Source organism: Drosophila melanogaster, chromosome 2L (genome assembly GCF_000001215.4).
Source record: "Drosophila melanogaster chromosome 2L".
NCBI lineage: Eukaryota > Metazoa > Arthropoda > Insecta > Diptera > Drosophilidae > Drosophila > Drosophila melanogaster.
The window spans coordinates 10,510,594-10,521,682 of record NT_033779.5 but is presented as its reverse complement, the minus strand read 5'-3'; the positions used below and the strand labels follow the sequence as shown (position 1 = coordinate 10,521,682).

Genomic DNA, 11,089 nt, shown 5'->3' with positions numbered 1-11,089 from the left:
TATTCATTTTCCTACCCATTTTGTCCAGTAACTTAAGATCCCAGTCTATAGGCATTCCTTCAGTCTCTCCACAAGGTAAGTCAACTTTTTCCAACCCTCTTCCGAAAATTCTACGAGTGAGCTTATTGATTTTCTGTGGGTCTTATCTAAATTTGCTGTAACAGTTAGCGGGTAAATTTGAAATATTATTAAGACAAATATACAGGGAGTGCAGGAATGGGAGTCTTTGGCTCATGGAAGGCGGTCATAAGCCTATGAAAACGTTTTTATTAGATCCCTGCACGCGCCCCCAAAAAGAAGAGTGAGGGGGGAAAACCGAGGAAATCGAGGGGGTCGCCAACAGTTTCGCGTGTGTTTGCACTTTTCCGGCCGCTTTTCCAGCTTTCCATGGGGGATGTTGGTATTGTGTTAAAGAAATTGATAGCCGGCGACAAATCATACCTTGAGAGAAGGTCGAAGAACTGGAGGCCTGCACTTGGGGTGGCTTGTGGCTCCACGGATTATTTGGGCCGTAATGTGGTGTTGCTACTTTGTTGTTGCACAATTTGCCGGCCTGCTAATAAAATTTGATAAGCCAAAGTGGAGCAGCAGAGCGCCAGACGAGTCAAATAAAATGTTTACCCGCTGCACGCAAATTGGGGATAAATTTTATGTAATGCAGGGGGAGTGACATCCAGACTATCCACCCCAGATTCACCCTGGAGTTGCCCCCCCAAAAAAAAAAACACCCGGCAATTGCAAAGTTAATTTGCGCATAAAAATGTTGCCAGGGGAGTCATCTCTGGCCTCCTTCGAGGATTAGCCATAAAAGTGGTTCGCCAGTTTCATTTTTTTTTTTTTTTTGTTTTTGTCCGTCCCTTTGATTTATGCCAATGTGTTTTGATTTGCGCCATTTCATTCTATTCTATTTGATGATACCCTGGCCATTACCATTTTCGGTTTGATGCATGCGAAATGCATTTTTGATGACAGTTAATGGAGTTTTTACTGTCCCACTCCCCCTCCCCACCAACGTGGACTTTATGTGGAAGTAGGGTTTTTTTTGGGGGGGCACTCGCTAAATTTCCATTCCCTTCGCTGACTTGGCACATTTTTTGATGTTGGCCTTTGGTTTTTGGGGCGCAGTGCAAATGATTCCGGGGGTTGCTTGGTTTCATCAGAGGAATGGGTATGGGATTGGAGGCCAGACAGACCAACTTTGGGAACGTTTTTATATGGTCTGGATGGTTTATAAGGATTTTTTACATTTATGGGCGTATAAAATATACAAATTGGCGAGCTAACAACGTTTTTAGAGGTCTCGTGCTTTCCCTTAAGGGCCTGAAATTTACGAAAGAAAATATGCAAAATGAAAAATTATAAAGTCGAATGGGAAATCATTTAAACTCTTCACTTTCGAAAGAAATACTCAAATAATTGAAAAATTTTTAAATGTTATGTTCTTTAAAGGCAATACTTTTTCAAACTACGCAAATATTTATATTTCCAATTAAACATTACAATCACATTCAAGCATAAGCCAAAATTCCATATGCACATGGCAGAGATTTGCCTCCATTAGGCGATCCTATTGCCTCTTTTGGGCTTACTGGCCGACTCAAATGTAAAGTCATGCCAAATATTTGCGCACACAAAGCGACAAAGTCAGGGCCGAAAGGCAAAAAGGACATCGTGTGGGCAAACACACTTACACCCGCACACCCACACACAAATCGACAAACACCCACTCACGCATCTGCATAGCAAACAAAAAGGAAAGTCTGCAAGGGAAGATGGGGAACTGCGAAGGCGGCAGTGGAGCCAGGACACTTAAATGCTGCTCAAAATTGGATTTGGGGCAGCCTAGAGAAGTGGGGCAGCCCACACCCCACCCCCACCCCTCGAACAGACAAATGCTGATAAACATTTTTATAGTTGGGCTCGAGTTTGCCACAAGTCATGGCTCATCCTTTTCGTCCTGAAAGGACATTTGCCTTCGCCGCCCGATTCCCCAGCTGCACATTAAAGCCCAGCGAAGGAGCTGGAGTGGCGAAGGTCCTTGAAGGCTGCGTCGCTCTTTATGCTTATTTAAAAAAGTGGCGTCACATCCCAGTTTTGATTTGATAAAGCTAAAGAAAAGCAAAGAACAGCAAGTGATAAGGAGAAGGCTCACAGGAAACATGAGGTATCCAATACTCGGATACCCTTTCAAGGGCTTAGAATATATAGAAATAATGTTCGATCACATATGTATCTTGCATATCTCTAAGGTATGACAAATATTAAACAAATAATGGGACTACATTTTTTAATAATTAAACCAAAAAGGTAACGGACACATAGGTAGTGTAGTCAAATGGATGGACGTATGTGGTGGAAAAGCAAGAAGGCACAAAGTGGAGTGAGTGGTGAGCCGGCTGATAAAAAATCGTTTATTCAAGTCACATACGCACGAAGCTTTTAATAATAAAAACAACGAGCTTCTGTAATACGAAAACAAAGTAAGCAACCAAGCGTGCGTGTGAATGTCTTTATGCCACGGAAATTGTGCCGTGAAGGAGGATTCACTGCATCCAAGGACTATTCAACTTATTGCCCAAAAGGAAAATCAATGCCTTATGCTCACATGTGTAGCATATACTCATTCCTTGGATACCTTAAATTACAACATATTCTTAAACTTCTGGTTATTTTGCACTTAAGCCTACTAACTTATAATAATCGTTAATTCGCATTTATTGGCAGTACAAGTATAACAAATACGGTGAATGAAAACATAACCGAGCAATGATTAATGATTAAGTATATAAAAATACGTATACTTAAATAAGTGCTCCGCGCCAATTAATTTTGGATCAATGATGTGGTTTAGTGAAATAATTTAAAGAAATCTTTGACTAATAGCTAAAAATGTACACCATCTGATTCAATCAGGAAAAGATTATATTGAAGAGCAACTTCAGTTCAGCAGATGCACTGCACCTAGAGTCACAGAGGACCACATCCGCGTAGATCTGATGCTCACGACTGTATGTGAGGTTCTTAACGGTGATGAATTTCGGCTGAACAACGCGCTGGAAGAGGTCCTCCTTGCGCTGGGCATAGCAGAGCTCGCCGCACGGGCATCTGGGAGCCTCCCTTATCAGATCTATTAGCACAGCGGGAATAGAGCCCGCGGACAAGGGCAGCATATACTTATCCACAGCTCGAGCTCCCAAAAGCCACAAAGGTTGCGGCGAATTAGATGCCGCCTTTTGCAGATACATTTGCTGCGCGGCATCTGCATTGAATTCCTTGAAGCAATTGCCCCACACATCCAACAGGTCGATCCGTAGATCCTCGACAGCAGAGGGCAGGGACTCTAGTTCGTTGCTGCACACATAAAGTTTACGCAGTGCTTTCATCCGGCGAATGGCAAAGGGCAGCCGACTCAGCAGATTGTTGTTGAGATTCAGCGATACAAGCGACTCGAATTTAACCAGCGGAGGTGGAAAGTAAGTCAGCCCGTTGCCCGACAGATCCAGCTCGCCGAGCGACTGACAGAGCTTAGTGCCCCGCAGCCAGCACCAGTCATTCTGAGTACCCAGTAAGTTGTTGCCCAGGTGCAGCGAGGTGAGCGGAAGACGACCCAGCTCCGAGGGAATCTAAAAGGCAGAATTAAGCTTAACTCAGTGGTCTAAAATGATAACTAATTAGTCAATCCACCTTGGTCAGCTTGTTACCGCTGACATCCAGCTTTGTGAGGTTGCGCAGGGTGCATATCTCGAAGCTCAGCTTCACTAGCTGGCTGTTGTTGATGGTCAGCGATTTGAGGGTGCGCGGAAATCCCTTGATGGGATACTCGCTCCGCTTGCTGATTACCATGCGCACCTGGGGCTGTGCCTTCTGCGGAATTGCCGTAGCGGCGTTTATGTTCAGTCTCAAATTGATGGCGTCCTTGCCATCCATGCCCAGCTTGAGGGTCTGCAGGAATCCTTTCAGCTGGATAGGATCGCACTTAATAAGCAGGTTATCTGGCGGCTGTATGAAACCAATGGTGGTCTTCCCATCCAGCACAAACTTGGTGTGCACGACATGAATGTTATCCTTGACCTTGTAGCGATTTCCAGTCTTGTTTTGTCCACTAAAGAGCACCATTTCCAGCTCCTTCTTGGTGTTTCCATTCGCATCCCTGGCGCTTTGCTTGTAGCCAATGGCCAGTGTGGATTTCACGGGACGTGGCGTTTTGTTCGTCTGGGTGGCGCGATTCACCACCTGAACTTCGCACAAAATCTTCATGGCGAGGCAGTGATTAGACAATAAACAAAAAAAAAACCCGCTAAATAAAACTAAACATTTGTTTTGGCCTCAAGAGTTGCCACCTGATGGTTGGGACAGCTGATGATATCGAGCAGCCATTCGATAGTTAGTGGTGGACCACATACCGATGTTTTGGATTTTAGGAACTAGTTTCTAAGAGCAGCATCAAAAGCTCTCGAAAAAAAAACAATTGGCGCAGGACAAGTTACAAAACCAAAACAAGCAACGGCAATTGTTTAAAAACTGCAAAGTTACTCCCATTTAAATACCGGAAAATGTTATTTCGCAAGGCTCGCCGACACTTTCTGCCGTTCTACATGTTCAATGGATTCTTGTGACAGCGCAACGAACGATATCAGCGTTTGCGTTACAATAGCTCAAATATTGGTCATCCGAGGCATGAGCTTACAGTAAGTAATGTGTGCAACATATGGAGCAAGACAGTGGTCATGCAATACAAAGAACACTCAAATTTTAAAAACTGAAATAAAATGCAAAAATGTTTCTGCAGCACAACAGCCTGTTGGACAACTATGCGAACAGCAATGTGATAATAAACATTGACAACTGCGCGCTCTACAGCACCAATGTAAGAATTTAAATCTCAAAACCCATTTCGAATACTAACGATCTTATTTTCTTTTCGCTGATCTGGCAACGCCAAGCGGCCAGCTGATCGAAAGTCGATAACCGACGGCTCGCACGATCGACAGCGACGTCGCCGCCAGCGGTTTTTAGTCATTTTTCGGTTTTTCTGCGCAACGGTCGCTTTCGGTTTGGCAATCGCCTGCGTCATCTACACGCTCCACACAATGGGCTGGATTTTTGCTGTGCTCGTCGCACTGGTGGCTCTGCTACTGACGAAACCCGGCTGGCGCTGGTTCTACATAGCGGGTGCGACCGCTAGTCGCGATCTAACGTGAGTGCTGCTCTTGTACAGGGAGGGCATACTGTACCCAAGACCAAGTCCAGTGATAAGTTTACAATACCGCCCCCGTGCGGTTTGCATTTCAATACACAACAACATCTTGGGGGCTTTTCTTTTGTGAATCGATTGAGAACATAAGCGAACTGAAAAATCAGCCGAGTGCGAGGTTCACTTCGTAGCCGAAAGTCAGAAACCACAGTGGAAAAAACTCGTTTTCCATCTATTTGGGTCGCCAACAGCAGCATTCATTTCCAGTTGGGAAAACCATAAAAGAGAAAACTTAACTGGCGAAATGATCCATGCGACATTGTGACGAATAGTCAACGCAAATTATTAGTTTTTGCCACTCGATTACGAGCAGTTTATTGACTTCTTCAGGTTCAAGGTCGCACAGCCCAAAAAAAAAAAAAAACCTACGAGAAACCAAAACAAAACTCGCTTTTATTTACCATTGACTTCATACGATCGTCGCCCAGCGAAACCCTCCGCGCATACTAATCGATCCGAATGCGATCGAGTGCGTCAGGCGGAAGACCACTGGCACACTAACCGATCTGTTCTTGAAAACGTACGCCAAAGAGCCAAAGCTTGGGTCATTATGATGGCGGAAGTGTCGCCTGCGTCTTGGAATTTTCGTTTTTCCAGGGTTGCCAGGGCTACTTACATTTTGAAATTTTGCAGAAAGGTTATTAAGTATTCAGAATTTTTAAGCAGCTCTTTACTTTTAAAATTGTTATAGTTAAGAATGTCTAGGACTTGGATATCAAAGTAAGTTTGCTAACCTCATAAATAGTATAAATTTAAAGAAATTACAATAATATTATAAACCACATAGATTTTTAATTTTTAAGTGATTCACTTTTTTATGGCTACAGTGGAAGTGTTAAGATTCCAGGGTTGCCACGGCAAGCCAAACTATACCAATTGTAGACCAAGCAATAAGCGAACGAAAAGCTTGTCAAAATTATGTATGTCTCATCAATATACTTTGTGTCGTCTGTCGTTACGATAATTAAAAAAGCGGAAGTGTCGCCTTTTGACTTGTGTATGTATTTTGAAGACGGCTATAGATATTGCTTTTTAGCACAGGTATTGTTAGTAATATACATTTTTACAACCAAAACCATCTAACCAAACACCTTAACTAATAGGAGCAAAATCTTTACACTTCATTTTAACTAAGTATTTTAAGATTCAATTAAGTTTGAATTGAGCTATAGCCTTCGCAAATATTCACACATTGCAACGCATTTTACAAAATTATGTTTGACCATAAATAAGGTTAAATACGTAAAGTTATAGCTATTAAAATAGCAAGTATTCTCAGCAGCATTTAATTTGCTCGGCAGTTTTCGCTTAATGAGTCAAACTCGGCAGATCAAGTTCCATGCCAAGGCCAACACTGGTTTCCCATTTACCCAGCTCGTCTATATGGCCATTCGTATATTTCGCGCTCACAACAGATTCTTAAGATCAACTTCAAGTCTGGCCGGTCAACCTTGGCCACGTATCGAAGTTTTTTGCTCGGCCACCAAGTAGACGAATCCAATCTGCGGGCAAACATGTGCAGCAACTCCAAAAGGAGCCAAGCAAACAAAGCACTCGATGGGGGTCATAAGGCCTGATTAAAAACCCTATAAATACGCGGCTAATGTGCGTTAAGCGCTAAGCTAAGTTAACTAGCTGTTACCGGCAATCTTATCGACACTTCACTGCCCCGTTGACGGTGCAAAGTACGCACGGGTGCAAAGCGAATTCAAATTGAGATCGTCGTTGTGGTCGAGTCCCAAGTCGAGTGTAGGTTTTTTTTCCCCCTTTTCTAATACAGTTCCCATCGAACTATTGTATTTGCGATTTGGATTAGTTCTACCTCACACTCTTTCCTATCGTATCAAATCTCTGTGGATCTTAAGTGCTTGCAAATGCCTTTCAGACCGTAGCATCAGCTCTTCTAGAACTTGTAGAGGAAACTATTAGTATTACAGAGGCAGCTCTTTATAGTTTATACAAATTAATACCGTGTAACAACTTGAAGGCATCTATCTTTATAAGAAATACACATGATTACAAAAAAATCAAATTTCTAAACTCACATTTGTCAATACAAGTGCAATTTATTTCAACCGCTAGTCAATGATAAACATTATCTGCCTTCGTTCAGTGTGCAGGTTTATTTATTTTGCCGATAGCTTCTTCAATATTGATAAACATGGGCCAAACAACAGTTACAGTTTAAGTATAAAACTCTTAATCCTCATAAGTGATAAGATACTAAGATGTGTAAGAGTTCTGTTCCAATGATTATACGATTGCAAATGAAAATATAAACGTCAGATTTAGATATCTGTAGCTATTGGTTAAGCTTTCTCCCGGAAAATTCAAAAGCCCTTGAAACTGGCTAAACAAATACGATTTTATCTCAACCTTCCCGTGAACTTTGCATTACTCAGCTCGAAATTAGCAGCGTCATTAAGTTGTGGCTCGCATGGTCGGACTAGGTTACCACGTTCGGATTGAATTGCAACCACTTCGAGCGGGTTTATCTCTGGGTTTATCGCATCACGGCTGTTGCGCTTGTCGAGCTTCGATTTCTGTTGGCTATTTATACAGACCCCAACCACTAACCATAAAACACACGCGATTGATGGCAAAGATAATGCCGGTACGGCTACTATCCTCGACTAGCCGCTAATCAAACACTTTCCCTCCAAAACTGAGTAACATATCAATATCCGTTGGTTATACACGTTATTTGTGGATTTTCCATTGCAAAGAAGATACGCTATCTTCAAAAATATTGTCTAGTCAACACACTTTTATATAGCACTAACTAATTTAGCATTGTTCGTTTGAAGATTCCTCGATTTATCAGGTTTGATATTTAATTTACTAATCAAATTTCCCCTTAACAGAGCTCTCTGGGCCTATATCAAGCTGCTGAGGTACACGAAGCGCCATGAGCGGCTCAACTACACGGTGGCGGACGTCTTCGAACGAAATGTTCAGGCCCATCCGGACAAGGTGGCTGTGGTCAGTGAGACGCAACGCTGGACCTTCCGTCAGGTGAACGAGCATGCGAACAAGGTGGCCAATGTGCTGCAGGCTCAGGGCTACAAAAAGGGCGATGTGGTGGCCCTGTTGCTGGAGAACCGCGCCGAGTACGTGGCCACCTGGCTGGGTCTCTCCAAGATCGGTGTGATCACACCGCTGATCAACACGAATCTGCGCGGTCCCTCCCTGCTGCACAGCATCACGGTGGCCCATTGCTCGGCTCTCATTTACGGCGAGGACTTCCTGGAAGCTGTCACCGACGTGGCCAAGGATCTGCCAGCGAACCTCACACTCTTCCAGTTCAACAACGAGAACAACAACAGCGAGACGGAAAAGAACATACCGCAGGCCAAGAATCTGAACGCGCTGCTGACCACGGCCAGCTATGAGAAGCCTAACAAGACGCAGGTTAACCACCACGACAAGCTGGTCTACATCTACACCTCCGGCACCACAGGATTGCCAAAGGCTGCGGTTATCTCTCACTCCCGGTGAGTGCAATAGCTTTTCTGAACTAAGTTTAAATGGAAAGGTTCTAAACAAATTTGTACTTTAGTTATCTGTTTATCGCTGCTGGCATCCACTACACCATGGGTTTCCAGGAGGAGGACATCTTCTACACGCCCTTGCCTTTGTACCACACCGCTGGTGGCATTATGTGCATGGGTCAGTCGGTGCTCTTTGGCTCCACGGTCTCCATTCGCAAGAAGTTCTCGGCATCCAACTATTTCGCCGACTGCGCCAAGTATAATGCAACTGTAAGTGAGATTTATGGCCTAACTAAATCACTCTCTAATTTGGCTTTTGTGATTTCCAGATTGGTCAGTATATCGGTGAGATGGCTCGCTACATTCTAGCTACGAAACCCTCGGAATACGACCAGAAACACCGAGTGCGTCTGGTCTTTGGAAACGGACTGCGACCGCAGATTTGGCCACAGTTTGTGCAGCGCTTCAACATTGCCAAGGTTGGCGAGTTCTACGGCGCCACCGAGGGTAATGCGAACATCATGAATCATGACAACACGGTGGGCGCCATCGGCTTTGTGTCGCGCATCCTGCCCAAGATCTACCCAATCTCGATCATTCGCGCCGATCCGGACACCGGAGAGCCCATTAGAGATAGGAATGGCCTATGCCAACTGTGCGCTCCCAACGAGCCAGGCGTATTCATCGGCAAGATCGTCAAAGGAAATCCTTCTCGCGAATTCCTCGGATACGTCGATGAAAAGGCCTCCGCGAAGAAGATTGTTAAGGATGTGTTCAAGCATGGCGATATGGCTTTCATCTCCGGAGATCTGCTGGTTGCCGACGAGAAGGGTTATCTGTACTTCAAGGATCGCACCGGTGACACCTTCCGCTGGAAGGGCGAGAATGTTTCCACCAGCGAGGTGGAGGCGCAAGTCAGCAATGTGGCCGGTTACAAGGATACCGTCGTTTACGGCGTAACCATTCCGCACACCGAGGGAAGGGCCGGCATGGCCGCCATCTATGATCCGGAGCGAGAATTGGACCTCGACGTCTTCGCCGCTAGCTTGGCCAAGGTGCTGCCCGCGTACGCTCGTCCCCAGATCATTCGATTGCTCACCAAGGTGGACCTGACTGGAACCTTTAAGCTGCGCAAGGTAGACCTGCAGAAGGAGGGCTACGATCCGAACGCGATCAAGGACGCGCTGTACTACCAGACTTCCAAGGGTCGGTACGAGCTGCTCACGCCCCAGGTTTACGACCAGGTGCAGCGCAACGAAATCCGCTTCTAAGAGCTGCAATAGAGTTGTGTCTGAACCTTGCCTTTTGCCCAATATGCTGTTAATTAGTTTGTAAGGCTAAGTGTAGTAGAGGAAAATCGGGGGAAATCGGCAGCAAAGATCATTCAGCCTAGGAGAGATGCATCCGAAGCACATTTCCATGTCAACAATGCACTTTTGTATATCGTAAGCATATATATATCGTATATCGTAAACGTAGTTGTATCTGCATTTGTGTAGATGATAGCCTCCTATACGCATTTCAATTGTTTTTAGCGTGCTAAAGAACCTTGTTAAATGCAATTTCAGCTATTGTTTAGTCAGTTTTAGTGGCATTTACACTTCCATTCTCGTTGCGTTTCGTTTTTGCCTGTACATATGAGAAGCTCTGATGTTTTTGTATCAAATAAAGTTTATTCCTTCACCACGGACCACGTATTTAAATTCGCAGTCTATCGTGCGGCAGAATGACACCATTCCACCTGCATACAAATGATTATGTGCGATTCGCTCCTCGACTCTCCGATCTATAGAAATGCATAGAGATATACTTACACTCATACCCATGCTGTGAGTATTCAATTAACCAAACTTGAACCTTGTCGACGTTCAAGTGCATGAAATTAACGAGAATTTTTAATAGCATTATATAATAATCTGTGAATCAGCTAACGACAATAACGTTTAATAGAAGATGCGCCCTTAATTTAATTATGGTTCTACTCCGCTTTCTGTGATTTTTGAAAAGTTGAGAATATAACTACTCACTGCTTGCTTACTCTTTCATTATCGCACTATTAGAGATACCCATTTAATGGACAGCAATTAAGGGGTAATTATATTCTAGCAGTTAGCTTGTTTAAGCCAGTGCTAGTATTGGTAGCATCATTCAATCAGAAAACGTTTCAAATCTTTTTGATATTTTAGAAGAATAATGTAACACAATGAGTCTTTCTTTCAAAGAAAAACCAAATAAAGTACTTACACATCCACTTTTAAGAGAACTTAAAGAATATCTCAATTTCTTTGGAACATGCTTACTATATCTGGATATTAGGATGATAGTTCCTAATAGTTCAGAGCTA

At 43.8% G+C, this 11,089-nt stretch overlaps 2 protein-coding genes across 6 annotated transcripts; one reads left to right on the top strand and one right to left on the bottom strand.

The window, feature by feature from the left end:
- Window positions 1-2,413: 2,413 nt before the first annotated feature.
- Window positions 2,414-4,348, bottom strand: Lrr47 (Leucine-rich repeat 47). Of its 2 annotated transcripts, none has more exons than NM_001273426.1 (2): window positions 3,685-4,348; window positions 2,414-3,623 (listed from the first exon to the last, which is right to left on the bottom strand). In NM_001273426.1, the coding sequence occupies exons 1-2, from the start codon at window positions 4,255-4,257 to the stop codon at window positions 2,910-2,912; spliced, it is 1,287 nt and encodes a 428-aa protein (NP_001260355.1). In that variant the 5' UTR covers window positions 4,258-4,348; the 3' UTR covers window positions 2,414-2,909. The 2 variants fall into 2 exon arrangements, with proteins under 2 accessions (NP_001260355.1, NP_523539.2); NM_078815.3 differs by having other exon boundaries at window positions 2,699-3,623.
- A 116-nt stretch (window positions 4,349-4,464) lies between these two features.
- On the top strand, window positions 4,465-11,011 carry Fatp1 (Fatty acid transport protein 1). 4 transcript variants are annotated; one of them, NM_079984.4, is made up of 6 exons: window positions 4,465-4,688; window positions 4,790-4,867; window positions 4,944-5,197; window positions 8,119-8,748; window positions 8,814-9,015; window positions 9,075-10,430. In NM_079984.4, the coding sequence occupies exons 3-6, from the start codon at window positions 5,091-5,093 to the stop codon at window positions 10,014-10,016; spliced, it is 1,881 nt and encodes a 626-aa protein (NP_524723.2). In that variant the 5' UTR covers window positions 4,465-4,688; window positions 4,790-4,867; window positions 4,944-5,090; the 3' UTR covers window positions 10,017-10,430. The 4 variants fall into 3 exon arrangements, with proteins under 4 accessions (NP_524723.2, NP_001162940.3, NP_723597.1 ...); NM_164934.2 differs by having other exon boundaries at window positions 4,790-5,197; window positions 9,075-11,011; NM_001273425.3 differs by lacking the exons at window positions 4,465-4,688; window positions 4,790-4,867 and having other exon boundaries at window positions 5,015-5,197.
- The last annotated feature ends 78 nt before the right edge of the window (window positions 11,012-11,089 follow it).

Coding starts and splice junctions, on each gene's coding strand:
- Lrr47 (NM_001273426.1), bottom strand. CDS start 4,257: ATGAAGATTTTGTGCGAAGTTCAGGTGGTGAATCGCGCCACCCAGACG. Junction 3,624..3,684: donor GCGGTAACAAGCTGACCAAG/GTGGATTGACTA, acceptor TCTGCCTTTTAG/ATTCCCTCGGAGCTGGGTCG.
- Fatp1 (NM_164934.2), top strand. CDS start 5,091: ATGGGCTGGATTTTTGCTGTGCTCGTCGCACTGGTGGCTCTGCTACTG. Junction 5,198..8,118: donor ACCGCTAGTCGCGATCTAAC/GTGAGTGCTGCT, acceptor TCCCCTTAACAG/AGCTCTCTGGGCCTATATCA. Junction 9,016..9,074: donor GCGCCAAGTATAATGCAACT/GTAAGTGAGATT, acceptor TGTGATTTCCAG/ATTGGTCAGTATATCGGTGA.